Source organism: Haemorhous mexicanus, chromosome 1 (assembly GCF_027477595.1).
Source record: "Haemorhous mexicanus isolate bHaeMex1 chromosome 1, bHaeMex1.pri, whole genome shotgun sequence".
Taxonomy (NCBI): domain Eukaryota; kingdom Metazoa; phylum Chordata; class Aves; order Passeriformes; family Fringillidae; genus Haemorhous; species Haemorhous mexicanus.
The window spans coordinates 144,288,964-144,309,279 of record NC_082341.1 but is presented as its reverse complement, the minus strand read 5'-3'; the positions used below and the strand labels follow the sequence as shown (position 1 = coordinate 144,309,279).

At 40.9% G+C, this 20,316-nt stretch overlaps 1 protein-coding gene across 4 annotated transcripts in view; it reads left to right on the top strand.

Moving 5' to 3' along the window:
* Positions 1-20,316, top strand: part of SAMD12 (sterile alpha motif domain containing 12) — a 184,396-nt gene that overhangs the window by 128,287 nt on the left and 35,793 nt on the right. Inside the window, exon 5 of one of the 4 annotated variants that reach the window (XM_059865702.1) lies at positions 4,769-4,905. The exons of the other annotated variants lie outside the window; for them this stretch is intronic. Within the exon in view, the coding sequence (XP_059721685.1) occupies positions 4,769-4,797 (29 nt within the window). The 3' untranslated portion in view covers positions 4,798-4,905. Of the gene's footprint in view, positions 1-4,768; positions 4,906-20,316 lie in introns of those variants that run through there. 4 annotated transcript variants of the gene reach the window in all.

The window sequence follows — 20,316 nt, the reverse complement described above, 5'->3', positions numbered from 1 at the left end:
GCTTTTGGAGAAATAGCACCAAGCATCTTCTTTTTGGAGATGTGCACCATTCTTTTATATGGGATGTAAGAAGAAATACAGCTGATGTAACTTAATTAGTATATCATGTCTCTCATTGTAGGGTCTGGCCTAGGAAGGTTTTTTTTATTAAAGTGAAATGCAGTATCTTGTTGGGCAGAGAGGCTGAATGACCCTGAAGTGGGTCTGCAATTAGTGAGCCACAGACAGGAGAAACTGTGCTGCATCTGACACACAACACTGTGTTTTCCAGCCAGAAGAGACACATGCACAGTGCTAGGGAACAGCTGACAGCAAGCCTTCCTGGAAGAACAAGCTGTAACACAGCAAAACTTAATCAGGGCTGTCCTCCCTCTTTCCTGCTCTGTATGTCTTTATTTCTGCCTTGTGCATCTGCTGCTTCTATTGGAGACATTATTTTAGACATTAATGTCTAAACCAGGAATCCTACAGAGGAATCTTGCAGGGTGATGGGTTTAGGTGGAGGCAGTAGGCTTTAGGAAATGGCCAGAGGTTAGAGATGCAATACTTGTTGTTACTGACAAATCTGTTAGAACCAGAGGGAAGTGGAAGTGTAAAGACGTGAAGAAAGGCTAAGTGCTCATACCAGATTTTACTATCCTGAAGATAACAGCAGGGTTAGGTTCAAATAGCCTACCTTGAAATAAGTGGCAGCAGAGTCCTTTCCTTTGATCTGCAGATCCATTTTGGCCCATTTTCTTGGGTAATCTCACCATTAAAACAAAAATAAAATATAATCATCCTGCTCTTAATCTAGCCATTCCAAAGCAGCTGAGTCGCTGTCGTTGTGCTTGTCCTGCAGCCAGGTCAGAGAAGCAGCAGCGCTCACATGTGAAAAGAGGGGCAGAGGAAGGCAGGTTCTGACAGCAGCTGTAATTAAACCACATCATCTTCCTGAGCCATAGCTCTAGCAATAACAAAGCAGTGGATGTGTCCCACAGAAATACCAGCTGGGCTTTTCTCTAGTGCTCTAGACAGATTTTCACTGCAAGATGCTCTTTAGTGCAGCTCAAGTGAGAGTGGTCCCTGTGCAGACAAAAATAAGCTGTTGTGTCCATATTCTAACTGGAGTCACACAACAGCATCCTTCGTGCTACTACCAGTAAATACTCAGATAACCCTGATGGAAGATATACTGTGCTGTCTTGTTGTTTGCATGTGTCACAAGATGATGGTAGGGATTGTGTTACATTTTTTAGGGACTGCTGCAGTTGCAGAAGTCTCCAGCGTCAGCCCTTTAGTTTCCAGAGGACACTCAGTCACACTGCCAAGCTGAACTGTGGAAGGGGAACTAAGGCAGAGGTTGATGCCCTATTTTAGAGTTTCTCCCTCTTCCTGGCCCTCCAAATGTACTCAGTGGGGCAGTGAGGTGGCTGCATATTTGGTGAGTGTGAAGCAACCCCGATGGACCTCTTCAGGCAACAATTGCTGCTGCACTAAGCCTGATGATCCCTCTGTGAATTTTAAAACTGATCCTGATCTTTAATACTAATACCTGATTCTAAGTCTGGATTACCATGTCCATCAGCCAGCATCTCCCATATTTTTTCCCACTTTTAAGGATGTTTGGCTTGTATCTGTTTTTGTGAAAGGTGTTTCTGTTCTACCATTTATTCATATTTGAAATGTTCCTGGGACTGTTTCTCTTCACAAGTCCACTGGTTCCTTTGACAAGGGCAGAGGCATTTCTGGCCATCTAGAAATACCAGAGGAGAAAGGAACGTGGTACCTTTGCCTCCTGAACATCATCTAGCAAATTACAAAATTTAATAGCAGGTGTTCCATTACTACTACTACTACTACTACTACTATTATTATTATTTTATTGTTGTTGTTATATGTTTATTATGTTTGTTTATTTAGTTTGTTAGTTATTTTATTTTATGAGTCTCATTACACCTATTTTTGTTCCGGTTTTTGTGAGCCACCATATGGCATCAGTGGAAACCTGGTGAAAATGTATTTATCCTCTCACAAAACATATATAAAAATGTCAAACACATAATTAAATTAGAAGAAGTCATTCTCTTTAAGATATAGTCTTACCAATTAGTCATTGGGAGCTTCTGGACCAAGTCTTATCAGCTGTCTGTCAGGGGATATCGTGAAGATATGTGTCACGAGTCAGGATGAGGTATAAAGGAACTGTAAAAGTAGTGCTATTTCAGGTATCACAAACCAGTTCTGAGTTCTTGAAGATCTTGAGTGAAGTATTTCATTCTTATCACTTAGGAAAATCTCTCTTGGAACAGAGGAGCAAATGAGGCTCAATGGAGAACTGTTTTCTTGGTGCTGGAAGTGCACAGCTGTGGCATAGTACAGTCTGGGCATCTCCCACCAGACTTGCAGTTTACATCTGGAGTTGGGAGTCAATAAATGTCTTTTAATCCACTGATTCAGATGGGCTTCCTGAGGGCAGTTCACATTTGAGGCATTATTATTCCTCCAGTACATATAAAGTAATCAGGTTCTAAATTTATGAAGTAATTTATTTAAATGTTTTCAGTTTTGTGCGATGAAGCCAGCCTGTGAGATCTATCTCTTCAACCTGGCTGAAGTTGCTTGGACAAGAATTTGGCTTCCAGGGAGTGAAGAGTTTATGGAGAAGCCAGGGAGAGCCTCTTTAGAAGAGGAGAGCTTGCTCCACAGCTCTCAATTTATGAAAGTGTTTGGTACCACTACTCCTTTGCCCATTACTTAGGTCAGTCGTTTCTCTGGTTAAACACTCTTCCTAAAAGTCAATTGCATAATTAGTTCTCCATGCATTAAATAGGAAAGTAATAGGTTTATTTTTTGTTTTCTTTGCTGTGAATGTTACATAAATTCATCTGTGAAGCCAGGCTTGGAGCAGGTCTAGTCAGCATCTGCTTTCAAGTGCTGTGCCCCTTCTGCTGTAGACATGTTTATGGTGGCAGCAAATCCCCATCACAACTTTCCATCTAACATAACAATGGGAATATTTAGTAGATTGGTTCCATTTTTGAGATGTTTCTGTAGCAGTTTAATGTCATCTGGTGGACACTGCTGCAGCTTGTCCATCCAAGCTTCTGGCAGGTTTCTAACTCCTCTTTTGCAACTCATACAGCAATGTGGAGAACTAATTTAATGAGTTGATCCAGGCAGAAAATAGCCACTGTAAAGACTAATGGCTACTAAAGCATTAGGGGATTGTGTATTGAAACATTCATCATTAGCAAGCTTTGCATCATGCAAGTGTGTTCTCACCTCCTGCATGCACAAAGGCTTGTTCATGTTCCATTTGGGGTTTCTGGTCCATGTTCCCAGCTTCCTCTGAGAGACAGTACTGCCAAAAGCAGAAAGACCTGTCCTTTTTGAAAGATAGCACCTTTTGTATTTGAGCTTGCAGGAATAGCTGCAAAAATTCCAGCTCTCTTTCCAGACCACCCTGCTGCATGTGCAGCGTATTTGTGTGGGAATGGTGCATGCTGGAGTTGGCCTTCTTTGAAAATCTGTGCCAAAATACTTGCTGTCAAACTGATCCAGACTCCAGTGGTGGAGTTGCTTACCCCTGTAACCAGCAGCACTGTCAGTTCAGTTTGCTTCCCTAGGGTCCACAGTACCCTGTTGTTCCAGAGGCAGACAGGGTGGATCAGCTGCAGGTTCTGTCTATGGTGGAACAGGTGTGGGTCTCTTCCCAGAGGAAGGACGGGCAGTTCAGTGGTTCCCTCCATCCACACATAGCTCTGTCAGGTGGTGTGGATGAGAAATGGGCAAGTGGGCAGAAGGAGTGATGAGATAACCCTGGGACAGGTCACCAGACATCACAGACCTCACCTTCATGTGGGCCTCTTTTTGTGCTTGGAAGACAAATAGGCCAAAGTTCATTCTTTGTATATTTAGGGAGGGGGCTGCTTTCCTGGACCCATCCCCCTCATACCAGAGCTCTCCCCCATGACTTTAGTAATGGCTATTCACTGTTAAAAAGTGCCTTTCTTCTTTTGTGATGTTATTTAGCACAGGCTTCAATTAAAAGCAAGCCCAGGGAACATAAGGAGTGGTTGCCTAGTAACCAATTGCCTTGGGATCTGGAAAGATGCAGCAGAAATAAGGGTTAATTTTTGCAGGTGAAAGTAGGAATGTCCAGGGATGTGGGTGATGGAAGTTTTAAGCTAAAAAGATCTAGGATTTGGTTCAGAGAAGCAGAGTTCCCACTGGGTTCTCTCTCCAAATAACAGCACAAGATGAATGATGTTTGTTTAGTGAGAATCCACACCCATGGAAAGTTAGAGAGAACACAAGATCACTCTTTGAGGGTGCTTCCTTGTGTGTTTTATTTACATAATTTGCCACAGTATTGCAAGGTTTTCTATCTCTGCATCTCATTCACAGTTCAAAGCTTGCTTTAAATAAGCAGCTGCACATGGTCACATAGCCTACAAAAGATAGTGACTGCTTTTGTACACATTTCCTGGGGTAGCCTGGTTTTCCCAAGGCACCCACAGGTGTCAAAAGATCAGTGTTAAATACTTCAAGGTTTATTTTGAGAGGGTCGAGGCATGCAAAGAGCTTCTGGAGGCTTCATACCTCTGAAAATCAAGCAGCAACCATGCTTCTTCAAAACTTCCTACTCTGCTGATTTTCCCTTCTTTCATGTATTTTAGGTAGTTTTAGAATAGGATAAATAGAGAAGAGAGATGGTTTGGGTGACAGTGCATGCCACTCATGAAAATATCCTTGATTTATGTGTCCAAACAATCTTGAACTGAAGAGCATGAATCCAGATGTGGAGCTGAGTGACCTTTTGGAACGCCCGTGTCCCCACCCCCAGTGGAGAGAGCTAAAGTGAAGGAGCTGAGAATGCAGCAAATCAGATGTGAAGGTACCTAACTGTGCTTCAGCTTGGACTGTCTCTGATGGTGTCATCATGAGGTGTGAAACTCCTCTGCAGATAATGCAGCTGATTCCCTGTAAGGGAAGGTAATCAGGCATCCTGTGAAAGCCTTTGCACATTAACTGATACATGTGCAATATGCAGTGGTTATTTTGTCTGGATATTAGAGTCCTCTTTTTCTCACTGATGAAAGCAGAGGGTAAAATGAATCCTTTTCACATGCTGTTGTTATTTCTTTGTGCTTATTTATATTATGACAGCATTTTAGAAGCCTTCCTTGTGGGCCCTCCCCGCTGCACTCAGTGCTTTATGGGTATGTACTGCAAAGACTGCAAAAGATTACATGCTGACTATGTCAGAAATCAGCAGATAAATGCAACAAATAGATATGGGAGAAGAAAAAGACAGTAGCTCTCTCTTAAAGTAAGTCATGATCCCAACAAATCTGTCAGGTTTTTTGTAGACATCATGCTAAAGGGAAATCTCTAGATTTCTTCCAAGATTTTTCAAGAAGACAGTAAGTTGTGGCCTCACAGGTGTTACGAACAAACTTTGCCCAGAAGCAGGAGCCTCTTGGGAGAAAGTCTGATTGTCTGATTGAGATTTCTTTAACTGGGTAACAGAGGCAGGTATCTCTATCAGAGTTAGGATCAATAGCTTGGTAACAAATAAGAAATTATGGGTAAAGATAGGTTCCACTCAGAGGGACCATGAGAGTCTTCAGACATTTCTGAGTCTGCTGTTGCAAATCTGAATCCATTATTATCAAAGCAAGGAAACAGAAATTAGTCTCCATGGCAGCATTTTGAATGGAGGGAAAGCAGGACCAGGAGAATATGTGAAGTGCTACGACACACAGTTGATGGACCCTGTTTCTCAAGATAGCCATAAGCTTGGACAAATCTCCATTTGGAAATGAAAAATATTGTAAGGCTAAGAGGGAAATACTGCCAAGATTTAAATATGTTTTTAATCTGCACAAGATTGCCCAGGTCCTTGGCAGAGCACTGTTTGAACTGTTAAATGATGACCGGATTGTTGTTCATCAGATTTTACATCCTTTGATCCAGGTACAGTTATCTAAAGACATCGTAATGCTACAAGCTTCATGTTAGGTGCACCCTGGAGAAGAGGGGTGTATGTGTTTGGGATTTTTTCAGTGTTTTATAGTAAAATCCTTTGGAGTATAATTTAAAATACTGTATCCCTTCACTCCTTCTCAGAGAAGGATATGTGTGCTGGGCTTTCGTGTGGTATCCCACTTAAACCACAACAGCCACTCTGTAGAGAAGAGCTATCCTATGGGACAGCTGTATTTTGCATCAAGATTTACCAGTGGCAAAGCATTTCCCTGTTTCCCCATTTCCAGTAATTGAAGTTTATAAGTAATCAGCTTGTTCCTGAGCAAAGAAGCAACTTTGTTCATGATCATATGAGCTTCTAAGCACAAGGTGTGCTCAATGCTATTTATGAAGGAGCTACAGGCAATAAGTTTTTTTAATTAAATTACTTTGACCTAGAATGAGATTTAATTAAATACTATATTAAACAGACTTAAACAAAGAGGCGTTTAGTAAACCACTATGCAAATTTAAGGGTAATTAAAATTTGAAATCTGTCAACTTTACGTTATTTCTGTAATTGATGCTAAATGTGAACAGATCAAATACACTTTCTTATTATTGTTTCTTTTTAAAGTTTTTTCTGTACAAGCTAAGATTGCTAATGATTCCTTTGAATTATTTCTGTATCTATCTGATCTATTGGATTCATCATTAGAGTGGGTTTCTTTGGGATTGGTAGTTACTGGTTGGTTTGGATGCACCAATAATACAGAAGTGACAGGGCACTCATTAGAGAAAATAAGCTAAAGTATTAACTGAAGACAATAACGAAGAAAGTACTTCTAACCAGAAATTTTGACTATTGACTCTCCAAGTTAGGCTGAGAAGAGAGGCTCAAAAAGTACATTAAACCAATAAAATAGTTAAACATCCTCCAAGAGTTTCTAGAGTTGGAACTGGACCAATTCCACTAGAGCAGAACTGTGTTCAGTCGACCAAGACAGCTGACTAATGTAATCTTGAGACTAAGGTCAAGAAAGCTTTGAGCAATATTCATAATTTTCTATCCAAGAATGACTGACCCTTGCTTTGAGTGATAAATAAGCAGTATGCATATATCAAAAGCCTTTAATAAATGCCTGCAGTTGGGCAATAGGCTCCCAGATGTTGAGAAACCTGGTTCTGCTGTTTGAACCCATAGATAAAATGAGTGCTGAAGGGAGTCCCTCTGCACTCAAACCTCACAGGGAGTCAGAAATGAGCGTGACGTGTGGGACCAGTCTATGTCTGCCTCTTAACCAAGCCAACATATTTCTGTACTGGTGACATCTGTTCCTACTGCTCCTGCTCTGCAGCAGCTGATGTGGCCCAGCTGTGGATCAGCATTTATGAAGGAGCTGAGGATTATGTGCTCAATATCTTTTCAATACATCCTGCTGCAAACTCTGCTGATTTCCAGGGCAACCTCTGGAGAGCAATCCAAATGTTCAGAAAGCTGCCAGCTCTCCCTCTTGCTGTCCTCTGCATTGTCCTCCTCTCCTGCTCCCCCGCCTGGCCCCCCCTTACCTTGGGAATTCATCCATCTCCAACCACCTCAAGAAATGATTGTGGTTTTTGCTTTCAGAATTGCAGTGTGCATCTCAGAAAATCATAAAATACCCACAGCCAGTTGAACAGCCAGGATTTAAGATGACCTGCAAAAATCTGGGGAGAATAGAATATAACCATAGATAAAAATTACAATTAAACTTCTATTTTCTGGAAGAGAAAAACCACATGAAAACCACACGAAAACAATGGGCTCTCCCATTTACTCTCCAGATTACAAGGTAACAGAAATCAGTTCTTATTGTATTGAGTCCTTAAAAAAGATCTGCCTTTCTCAGCGTATTTATAAATTAGTCTGACTTTGAAATCATGGCATGTGAATGGTTTCAGAGGTGAAAAGATGAGCAGTATTTGCATAATAAAATCACAAAAGGAGTGAGTATGCAAAATGTAATTCATTTAAAATTCACCCATCCAACGTGCTGGGCACAGGTGCAAAAGATTAATAACAAAAATAGTTACCTTCTGCATATGAATTAATGGCAATGTCCAGAACTAAAAGCTTCCTTTCCCACACTCAGAAAAACCTTTGGAGAAGATATATTCAGCATGATCTGACTGTGATAGATCCTGTTAGAGCAGGGAGGGTGAGGGCAGGCAGTTCCATGCTCCCCTGTGCCAGCAGCAGATTTTCTGAATACTCCATGGGGTTCTAGGTATGAGCAGCCATGGGCCAGGGTAGCCAAACAAGCAGGCCTGAGTGGCAGCAGTGCCTCTGTCAAATGAAGCACATTATAAGTGTTTTAAAGGATCTGCTCATGTGTTCCAGAGACATAAGTTTGTCCCTTTTTTTTTCCTTAATCAGTGTCTATGTGGTTGGTTGACGCAAAATGGATGACTGGAGGGTATTTGGTAATTCCAGGATCTTGTAAAAATAACTTCTTTTTTCTATTACAAGCAAAGGTGACTGTAATGGTTGCAACAGTGACACTACATTTCTGACAAAAACTTGATGAAGAGATTGGGTTTTTTTACAGTTTTGTGTTACGTGGTTAGTGATGCGTTACCCTTGAAAAGCCCAGACTGAGACAGCCTAAATTCTTCCTGCACGCCCTGTATTTTCTAGTAAATGGTTTCTGAAGCTCTTACCCCCAGGGACTACTTGGCCAAGGCACAGGGAAGGATATTGGAGCTTGGATTTGATAAAGAATAAGTTTGAGCTCTTCTCTCCTAACTGTAGACCCAATGATGTGACCTGCATCTTGCCTAGTTTAAATGTCTACCTCCAGATGGAATGAGATGAGCTACACACCAGAAATGTCTCTTGCTGTCTGTTGTGGAAGAAAGGAAGGTAGCCACTGACCTCTTGGCTGTTCTGCTCTGTGGAATGCTGCTGTTGGCTAAATGAAATCTTTCCTAAGGGGATTGAATAGTGGCCTGGAAATGGTCAGTAAATAACTGTTCATGGTATTGGAAGTAAATCTGTAGGGGCATGTCCTAGGAGGCTTCATAGCAGAGATTAAAGCATCTGAATATCAAAGAGTATGGGAAGAACAAAGACTACTGTTAGATTTTTAAATGGGTTTATGGTTTGCATATATGATTTGCAAATATTACTGGGTTTATTTCAGCTGAGTTTTTAAAATCAAGCCCATGCCAAAAAGCACATTTGAAAATTCCACAAGCAGCTTGAAGTAAACAGGGGTTGTCTGTAAATCACTGTTTGGCTTATTTTACTGCTGTGTGATCCATTGATATGGCCCTCTCTGCTCACTAATAATGTTGGTGGTATCCATACTGCATCTATACTGTGGGATCTGGTGCTGCTTTCAGCACTTGGGTATAGCTACTTCTCAGCTCCTCAGTGGTGGAAGGCTCTCATTTCCTTCTTCCAGTAGTCTCAAAAACTTCAGTTTACATATGGAGAAAGCCCAAGTAGCAGAGCATCACAGGACACTCCATGGGCCCCTCAGGTTGGTCATCAGATGGGGAATAATTATAGAATCATAGGATTGTTTAGGTTGGAAAAAAATTTTTTTGTCAAGTTCTACCCTTAACTCAGCGCTGCCCAGTCCACCACTAAACCATGTCCCTAAGTCCCACATCCACACATCTTCAAACACCTGGTCACTCCACCACTGCCCTGTAAAGCCTGTTCCAATGCTTGAGAGCCCTTTCTGTGAAGAAACTTTTCCTAATATCCAGTCTAAAGCTCCCCTGTTGACACTTGAGACTGTTTCCTCTTGTCCCATCGCTAGTTATTTGGAAGAGACTGACCCCCACCTGGCTACAGCCTCCATTCAGGTGGTTTTAGAGAGAGATAAGGTCCCCCCTGAGCCTTCTTTCTCCAGGCTAAACACCCCCAGCTCACGCAGCTGCTCCACGTAAAGCTTGCACTCCAGCCCCCTCACCAGCTCCGTTGTTCTCCTCCGGACAAGCTCCACCCATCCATGTCTTTCTTGTAGTAAAGGGGACCAAAACTGAACACAGGATAAGTGTGGCCCAGGTGCATTTTATACCATGTTTCTGCCCTATGTTATAAACTGAGCCACGGTACAGTTCATCTGAGTCCTAGATCAACACAAAGAATAGTACTAATTTAATGCTTGGCTTTTCTCCCAAAGTCCATTGTTCAAAGGTTTCTAGAACAAATCAGCAAAATTTTTGTTATGATAGATAACATGATAAATTTTCCTCCTGCTTTGCTTTCTTCACCTTTCCATTTCTTGTCCCTCTTCTGAACTGGTCCATATTGCCTCTTTCTGCTCTGCTTCCAGTTCTCCCCACAGTGCAGAAATGCCACGTAGGTGTCAGCTGTGCTTTCCTTCTATAGTAGGGTTACCTGCTGCACAGCAGGTGCAGCTGCAAAGGTGTTTGCAGCACCAGTCCAGGGGCTCTCAGCCTCAGTGACTGACAAATCAGTAGATGGCCGCTGAAGTGGGTCTGCAGCTTGAGGGGAATCAGGTGAAAGAGAACTGGGAAAGAAGAGTTGTACCCTGAGCATGGAGTTGCTCCACCCAGAGACCTATTCAGAAGCAGCAGCCAGAGAAATTGCAGTTACCATCTCCTGGCTATTATTAAATGGTATTGATCAACAGGAGTGATGGCTAATGCTAAAAAAAGCCCTGGGCAGCAGTAGGTGCTCTCTCCATTCAGACCATGAGTTTCTAACATGGGGGGGCAAGCAAGCCAGGATAAAATTAGTGTGTTCAAGTTGAAACATCTCTTCTAGGCACGTTTTGCCTAGGTCAGAAGGGCATCTCCCTGTGGGAAAGGCAGAGGTAGGCTGAGGTGCTGAGCCTATAAGGGCAGAGCTGTCAGAGGTATATAAAGATCATGGCCCACACAGCAACATTTGGAGTGCAGAAGAAAATCACTGGGCAATAGGAGTGGAAGAGGAGCAGGTGGCAGGCAGAAAATGCATGATGTGGTCAGAGAGTGAAGGATAAATTTCAGTGTTGACAGCATATGGATAAATAGATCAGCAGGATCTGCACTTATAGAGCTGACACCAAATGCTGTCACTAAGAGAGCTGCACAACTAAAAAAGAATTTAAGAAGGGAGGCATCAGTAGGAAGAACTGACAGAACAGCACACAGGTAAAATGAGGCAGAGAGAGATCATTCGGCTTAATTCCTTCTACCTTCCTTCTACACCCAGAAAAAAACCCTTGAGGAATGAGACAGGAACAAAAACAATTACCATAATTTGCCAGAAATCTCCTTTTGGCCCTGCTTTCTCTTTCCTATGCCAATGGCAAAATGGGAGGTCATCTCCTGAGAGCATTTCCTCTACCAGGTTTTTAGAAGGTGCAGAAAAAATACGTTCACTGTGAAGTATGAAATGTGGCTGATGCCCTTTATAAAGGAAAATTGTTAAGGGTAGATTTGAGCTTTAGTAGTGTTGGTAATACATAGCATGTGATGCTGTCCAGATGTGGAGAATGGCTTCTTATTTATTCTTGATGGAAAAAGTAGGAATGATACTAAATACTGCCTGCTTCTGAAGAGATTTATGGCATGAGCCTAATGTGGGCTTCTCAAGAAGTTATGAGAGAAGAACATAAAATGAAACATGGCTGTTTATAATTGAAGAACATTCTCCCCAGGGGATCATATCACCATTTTTTTTTAATGAAAATTCAGTCAACTAGATATTTAGTTAGCCCAAGGAAACGTTTTCAGTTATCAATTAAAGGAAGTATGGGTGTTCTGTTGCTTGAAGATGTCATATCTTAAAATGAATCAGGATGCTGGATAATTATCATTTTTCTCCTTATTAAATTGCTTATTTTTCCTCCAGCAGTGGCTGTAGCAGCTGTTTAGCCACATTCATTACATTTGTAGAGTAAAAGTTTTTATTTTAACCACAAATACCAGGACTAACATTAGTTTTTTAAAGTTAGTTTTTCAGCTGATAGTTGAATACTGAATCAGTAGGAATTTAGTCAATTTACTGTTTAAGTATCATTTAATATAAAGACAAATTTCTAAATGGGAGTTCAGTTTGGAAAGGACTTAATCTGAAGTCGCTTTTAGTGCTATTGTAAAGATCTGCATTTTTGAGAGTTTATATTAAACATGCAAAATTATTTGCTTGCATTTGAAAGAAAGTGAATTAGAAAAAAGGATTTGGACATGAAAGATGCTTTTTCCAGAACATTAATAAGGCATGGATGAAAAAAAAATATTTATTGAGCATTCACTCAGAATTTAAGTCAAAGCACAATTCTGCTGTAGAAGAGATGTTTCAATGCACTGGCCAAGGTGGGATTTCATTGATATTCACAACTGCAGATGTTTCAAAACTCGGTGGTCATGGAGTGATGCGCTGAAATAGTGCTGCAGAAAAGTAAGGAGCTACATAACAAGCACAAGAAGAAGCACTTAACTGTAACATTTGTGTGATAAGGACTGAAACAAGGACTGAAACAAATTTGTATGCACAGCTTTTGCAGAGACTGGGTTGTAGTTCCACTCACTGTCTTCCACATCTGCGCGCTGACTCTTGGCCTGCTTTGTCTCGGGTCTCGTCCTAAGCCTCCCATGGGTCTCATAGGGTTTGTAAGTTCTCCTTCTGAATTTTATTTGAAGACATTTCTATGCAGCTTCAGATCTTAGGTTGAGGACAAGATGTTGTATATTGGATGACTACATGCCCTCGATGATGAAGCTGGAGGATGATATGCAAAGAATAAGGACTTGGGGAAACTATGCAGCCGTAAGCACACCATAGGGTACTTTACAGTTTGAGTTTGCATTTAATGCATTTCTGCTTTAGTCCTAAAGTATCACACTGTTTTACTTAGAAAATTAGAGGCTTTTGAGTAAAGTACAGCTACAAATCATAAACTAATTTGCATTGTCGGAAAAACCAGTTGCAAACGAGACTAGCTGAGGTGGGAAGGGATCTCTTGAGATTGTGTAGTCCAAGCCCCCTGCACAAAGCATGGTTAACTAGAGCAGAGTACTCAGGACTATGCCCATTCAGGTATTAAATCTTTCCAAGCATACAGACTCCATAACCATTTCAGACAATCTGTTCCAATGTTTGATTACCAGCACAGTGAAAAGGTCTCTTATGTCTAAATAGAATTTCTCCTCTGTCAGATTCAAGCCCACTGCCTTTTGGCCTGTCACTGGGTGCTGCCTAAAGGAGCCTGGCTCCATCTTCTTTCCTTTTTCCATCAGATGTTCACACACAGGCACCTGTTCCCCCAAGCCTTCTCTTCCCCCAGGCTGAACAGGCACAGCTCTCAGTCTCTCCTCGTATGACAGAAGCTCCAGTCCATCATCTTTGTAGCCTTTTGCTGGACTTGCTCCACAAAGTCCCTGTCTCTCTTGGACTGAGGAGCCCAGCACTGGACACAGCATCCTGACCTCAGTGTGTCACTGATGCTGAGCAAAGGGAAGGATGAGCTCCTTGCCCTGCTGGCAGTGCTGCCCTGTGCAGCCTGGGAGGCTGCTGGCCACCTTCACTGCAAGGGTCTGATGCTGGCTCGGGCCATTTTTGCAAGGCTGCTTTGCTGACATTTGCCTGAATTGTGGCATGGTGACTGGGGTTATTCCTCCCTGCAGGCAGGATTTCATGCTTTCCTTTACTGAAATTCGTGGGACTGACACTAAAACAACAGATTGTGAGACTCACTGGAACTAGTTTGTTTCCTAAGGAGAGGTGGACAGAATACATTGAATGTTAGATAAAATTATATGATTAAACCTTGTCATTCCTTAGACTGGCAGACCAGGAACTCGTTTCCTGAACCACCAGCATTTGGCTCTCACAGTCAGATGGAAGTTTCTGATTAAGAAGCCTAAGCCTGCAAATGCTGGCAGTCTGTGGGTGCTATTCCATGAAGTGGAATGTGGGAGTGATCCATCTTTTTTAATGCTGGGTCATTTCTAGATGCAAAAATAAAGTGGTTGGGTACCTAACTTTCACCTCCTCTTTCTGCAAGCTTTTTCTTTCAAAAAACTTAAAGAACACTTTTTGGCTGATACATGTTCATATCCAGATAAGCCAAATGTACTGCAGCTTTCCCAAAAACTGCAATCTCGACGTTACAGCTTTCCTGGCATTCACAGGCAGTGCTTGAAGGCAGTCTGACATGTTCAGTCCAAGTGAAGGTGTTGTGCATACAATGAAAGACCTCTCATTGTTTTTAACCTTAACTGCAAAATAGTATCGAGCAAGTGCATGCAGGTTTTTCTTTGTGTGTTTTCAGCCTAACTGTAGCTTGAAAACAGATGAACTGAATTGCAGTGTAGAGGAGAAGACCAAAAAAAAAAAAGAGAGAAAAGAAATTAATAAGCATCTGCTTGATATTTAAGGTCATTATTATGAAAAATATCAAGATACATAGGCATTGTATGCTATTAAAGATTTAAATATGTTAGATCATAGTTGGACCAAATATTTTTCTGAGAATATCTGCTCTCCAAGAAAACTGTTTGGCAAGACTGAACAGTGTCCTTTCTTCAGACTTGCCCAAAGGCACTCAGTAGTTTGCCTTCTGAAAGTGTGATGAAGGAATGCCTTCTACTTAAGGAGACTCTCATAATGAAATGGCTCAAAATCACTCAGACTACCAGTAAGCCTTCTTTTTAGCTAAAAGTTAATCTAGGATGATGGCATGATGCATCATGAAGAGCTTACTTTTGCTTGTCCTGAATAATTTCAGTTAAAATCAAGTTTCTATCTTATGTCACCTTCTGTTTACAGTCCTCCCAAAAATTGCACAGCAAGTCCATTGCTGTGTTGACAAGCCAGTTGTGTTTTCTGTTGGGTCTCCTTGAAACAAAATCTGTGATAAATCTTTGTGTATCAAGTCTGTTGTAAGTGAAAGAATGCAGGCACTGCTCACTGTCCCAGGACCAGTGTTGCTGTATATTGTTTTGAAATGTAACACAAAGCCCAAAGAATCGAGATTTCTTGGCGTGATAATATATTCTCCAAAAAAATGTTGGCTGGTGTCAGGACTTGTTTTGAAGTGTTTGGAAGGGGCTCAGGGAAGGAGACGGGGAGCATACGGGGGATGGCTATCTTTTCCAGACAGTTGACTGATGCTGTGAAAAACCCAGTTCACGCACAGGAGGCACGACTTCACAGCTCTGCTTTTCACATGTTGCTGTCAGCAAGTCTTTCAGAAAGGATCAGTACAGAAATAGTCAGGTTTGGTGCCCGCCACCCATCCCACCCTAACACCATCTGGTGAAAACAAGAAACCCTGGGAGCAGTTTGTGCAAGTGGGTTTGGCAAATGGCAAATAACCTCACCTGCACTGCCTGGGAAATGCTGCCTGGTGTCATTTTGTCAAAGGATAATGAAGAAAGGGAAAATATCTTAATACTACAAAAAGTAAATTCTTGTGCAAATATGCAACATCATATTTAGATCAAGCTCTTCTCATGCTATGAGTTTTTAATTAAATGAGTTACCCAATCCCTAGGCAAAAGCAACTGAGTATTTTCTTTCAAGTTTGAAATTTTTGGGGTTCAGCATTTATTTTGTTTAACTTCATTTCTGTTCACTGAAATACAGGAAATATTTTAGATTCTATTAGGAAGGAATTCTTGACTGTGAGGGTGGTGAGACACTAGATCAGGCTGTCCAGAGAAGTTGTGGATGCTCCAACCCTGAAAGTGTCCAAGGCCAGGCTGGATGCAGCTATGAGCAGCCTGGTCCAGTGGAAGATGCCCTGCCCATGGCAGGAGGTTGAAACAAGATGATCTTTAAAGTCCTTTCCAACCCAAACCATTCAATGATTCTATGATTCTCATAGGGTTGAGATCAATATGTTTCAAACACCTCTTGCCTTTTTTGGCCAGACCTGGCACAGACTGTGGAGAATTGAATGGGTCTGAAATTCTTTATTGAATGGTTTTTGGTCTTTTGTTGTCCCTGAAATGGCAGTCTGCAGAACAGGTGTTTGAATGCATTATTTCCTATGTAAAAGAATGTAAAGTCATTGGTGCACTTTGGGAAACAGGGCCTTTATATAATCATAAAATAGGTTTTAGCAAAAACTTCTTAGTAATTAGGTATTTCATGTTTTCTAAAATTTCATCATCATAATTCATTTTGCTTAACAGAGCAAACAGTGAGAGATATATAGTGAAATTCTTTTACCTTTTCTCTGAGATGAGAAGTCAATCTTTGAACATTAGCTGTGGTTTTATTTTTCTGCTTTCAGATCCACTGATTAATCCAAGCTTAGCTGTAAATGAACATATGACTCATTCTCTAGATAGCAGTTTGGAAGGGGAGTCTTTACATGCCTAGCTTGTTATTGTTTCACTTCCTTTTAATATTGTAAATTCTGCCTTCAATATTAAAATAGACTGTGAGGGAAACATGGTACTTTTTCAGAAGCAGTCTTTACCCTAAAAGTCAGTTTTGTAAACAGAAGTGGCTGCTGATCTTTTAGAAGTATTGACATTTTTTGTAAATTCTGCATTGCATAATTATGGGAATGGCACTTTCTGTTTTCATATTGCAAATCTTTTTCCAGATTGCCACTTTATGAGAGGAAATTTTTAAAAGTTCAAGAAATCAGTAGGCTGGAAAAAAACTAGAGGCCAAATAGTAGTGGTTTAATTTTTTTTAGTTCTAAATACCTGGTATTGCTGTTACTTTTCTGAATCAGTCATATATTACAGTGGAAGAAAAATTAATCCAAGTGCTTTTGAAATTAACCCCCCTACTCTCTGCAAAATTTAAACCCTCTAATCAGAACAGCAGTTTGAATATTGTAAAGTTTACTGACTTAATCATAAAATGTTGCAATACAGTAGCAAATGCAATCAAGAACCAGGAAATACATCTGATTCCATGGGAGAGCATGGGATATCAGATGCATTACTTCCTCCAAGAGAAATCTCCTACCTGAAAATATTTCTACATGTATTGGGTAAAAGCAGGTGAATTTAAAAATAAATTGTGATTGCTGCATTCCCTGCAGAAAAGTTTATAAAATATCCATGCAGTATTGAAGTTCGTTATAGAATTGCAGTATTCTCTCTTTTCTCCAATGAAAAAATTATTTTCCAGGTTTTTTTTTTACATCTCTTGCCTTGCTTAAAAGTCTGTCTGCATGACTTGCTTCTGAAGGTAGCACTTCAACCCTTGAAATCTTGAAACTGTGACCAATTGTATGGTTTATTGTGACTGTGACAATATTTGTTATTTCTCTTTGAGCCACTGCTTCTGAAGTCATGTGAAATTACAAGTTTTCAGCTTTCATTAAGCAATAAAAAAGAAGTTTCTGGCCCTTCATGGTCTGGAGAGAACAGCTTGGAAATGTGACTGATAACAAGTAAAAAATCAGAAATCAGGTCAATCTCTCAGATTGATTTTTCACCCAGCCTTATGTTTGTGTGGAGGGGAGTCTGACTCTCATCTTCTGCCAAGGCTGACAATATTGTCAATATTCTATGATCTCTGGCAGTGTATTTTATCATGTGTATCATCAAGATCAGAGTTTCAAATTTCATACAAAGATAAAACTTGATAGACAAAGGTATAGTAGAAATATGGAAAAAAGTGAATACTTTGAAAAGCAATTTTGTGTCTATGCAAGAGCTTCTGTTTTTAAATGTGCCCTGGAAGTTCCTTTTCTTCTGGGTTATTTATCTCTGCATATGTAATTATGGGTATACGTATAAGCATGCATTATATATATAAATAATTATACATATATATACATATATATGTGTATGTGTGTGGTTGTACACACAGCTGATCTTGCAAGAGACATACCTGCACAGTCCTGGATAAGGCTGTATGGAGTTTTACTCAAGACCTTTGATTGCTCAGACACTTTGAGATTCCTGTCCTTCAGCTTGGTTTCACATAATAGATCCAAACTTGTCTCCTCCAGCCAGGAGAGAAAAGTACAGGGCAAAGTTTTGCTGTAATTATAGATGTAATAAACCATTTTTATATTTCTTCAGAGCAGTTAACTGAGAACACCCAAAAGCTTAGATCCAGCAATCTACTATTTTAAGATTGCCCAGAACAGGTTAATGTTAGGTTTAGTGCTTTGTAATTTAAGTATAGAAATGCACCTAAAATTTTTAGATTGAGTTTTACAGACCTTCAGAAGATTTGCTTCTCTATTTGTATTTATATTAAAGTGTGTTTAATAATTTGCTGTTAGGTGCACAAAACTACAGCTACAACCCAGGTTAGTTAATAGTAGTTGACAGTGTCTTTGTTTTTTCTCTGGGCTTTAGAAAGAAGCCTTTTTCTCTGGGTTTTAAAGATTCTGTACTGCAATCTTAGCCTGATCTTAATGAGATCCAGCCAGGAGTTAAAAGAGCACTATCCCCTGCATGCACACACACACACACATGCTCCAGAAGTACTGATGTGGTTGTTTTATTGCTCAAAGCAGGGACTTGGGAAGCCACTGCAGCCTCTGGGAGCTGGGGTTTGTTGTGGGGGGCTGGTGAGAGGTAACTGAGACAGGACTGACTGTGGCCACCAGGCTTCAGGCTACAAACCAAAGTGGGCTGAAAACTGATCTTTCAGCTAAATCTAGAGGGAAACATCTGTCCATGGTGCAAGACTAATCTGATAGTCCCCACTAATAACAACCCTGCCTTCAGCCCTGGCTTAAGAGGACTCAGTCCTGCTCCTAGAGGAAGGATCCCACCCGTGGAAGCAAACAGCCCTGATACATCCACAGCTGTCTCACTTTATGCAACAGAGTGTAAGTTATGTAATAAATAATCACTGAATTGCATTTATTTGCGCATGGGAAGAGAGCAGAAGAAGAGACAGGGGAGCATTAACTGTTATGGTTTTTGTTGTAAAAGGCACAGAAAGGTGAGTCACGCCTGAGCAGTTGTTCATGAGGCTGCTCTCAGTTTGATGTGGACATTCAACTGGTTTGAACCAAGGGCTATCCCACAGCCAGCCTCCAGCTGTTAAATTTAACTCTTCTGCTTGGAAACCTGCTTATCTGAAAGTGTCTTTATACACAAGAGGATCAGGCTGGACGGAGTGCATGGCATGAACTTGCTTTTCTGCCTGTGGGTGCCCTTCAGACAGGTGACATTGAAGAGGAAAACTGATTTCCACAGATCCAGGGAGGCAGAAAAAAAAAGTAAAGAATGAATGAACTCAGGATGAAGGCCTGAGTGTCTTTGACTACATCTTACCATATTAAGTAGAGAAGAGTTTATACCACTAAAAAAACCAACCCAAAACCAAAACTTCAGAAAAATCCCAAAAGCAAACAAACAAAACCAAAACCAAAAATCCCCAAAGAAAAAGTAGAAGGAAACATGTTTAAACAGCTAAGGTGAGTCAGCATACTGGAAGCTAATGCACATGACTGATGAGATTATCTGTAAATCTCTTTTTCCACTTTCCCCCTCTTTCCCTAAATTACAGTTTAATGAATCTGCTTTTTAAAGCTTGTTGCTTTCCTGATGCCCAAAATCTCCCCCTGCCCTGCAAAGAGGTCTTCTCCCTTCTGCAAGGCACAGAGCTACATGCCCATAGGCTGGGGGCACATTTTAAAGCCTCAAACACGTGTTAAAGCTCATCTGCTAATTATTAGCTTCAGGAGAGAATAATTTTGATTTCACAGTAAGTATTTTCAAGGCCATTTTTTTAACCTTGCACGGAAAGGATATTCAGTACCTTCAATCATGAGTGTGTGTAAGTGCAGGGCCTGGATTTGTAGCGTGTGCTGAGGCACCAAATGCCAAGGATAACCACACTTCTAATTGAGAAGTGCCATCATTCATTCAGGTATCTCATGTAATTGATAATCATCATTAGTTAAGGTATAAATTAGGTGGGGTGAATGCAACAGTAAGGTTAATCTCTGGTGGATCTGATTTATCTGTGTAATGGAGGAGTCTCTAGAAGTTGTCTAGCTCCCATCCAAAGATCTCCTATAATGTACCTTGCACAGTTACCAATGCCTAAACCCCTCACAAACCCCACACATCCCTAATTCAGGCTGTCAGTCCAGCATCTTTCACAATTGTTAATCTTTTACTAGGGAGGTGAGGAGCTGGGATTTTGGGGTTTCTTTTCCCTTGCTTCTTCAGAATAGCAATACTTGCTAGAATGGTTGGAAGCACATGCACTGGCAAGCCCGGTGTGCTAATCCTCATGGGATGCCCAACTCCCTCATTTCCTGAGTACATGGTGTTCATCAGCGTAGGTTGACTGTGATGCAACTCCAGCCAACACCCTCAGTGTTTCACAGTCTTGACATAACTTGATTGCAGGAATGACTAGAGCCAAATCTGCTTTAACTTTTTTCCTTCCTCCTGTGTACTTACTTCAATTTT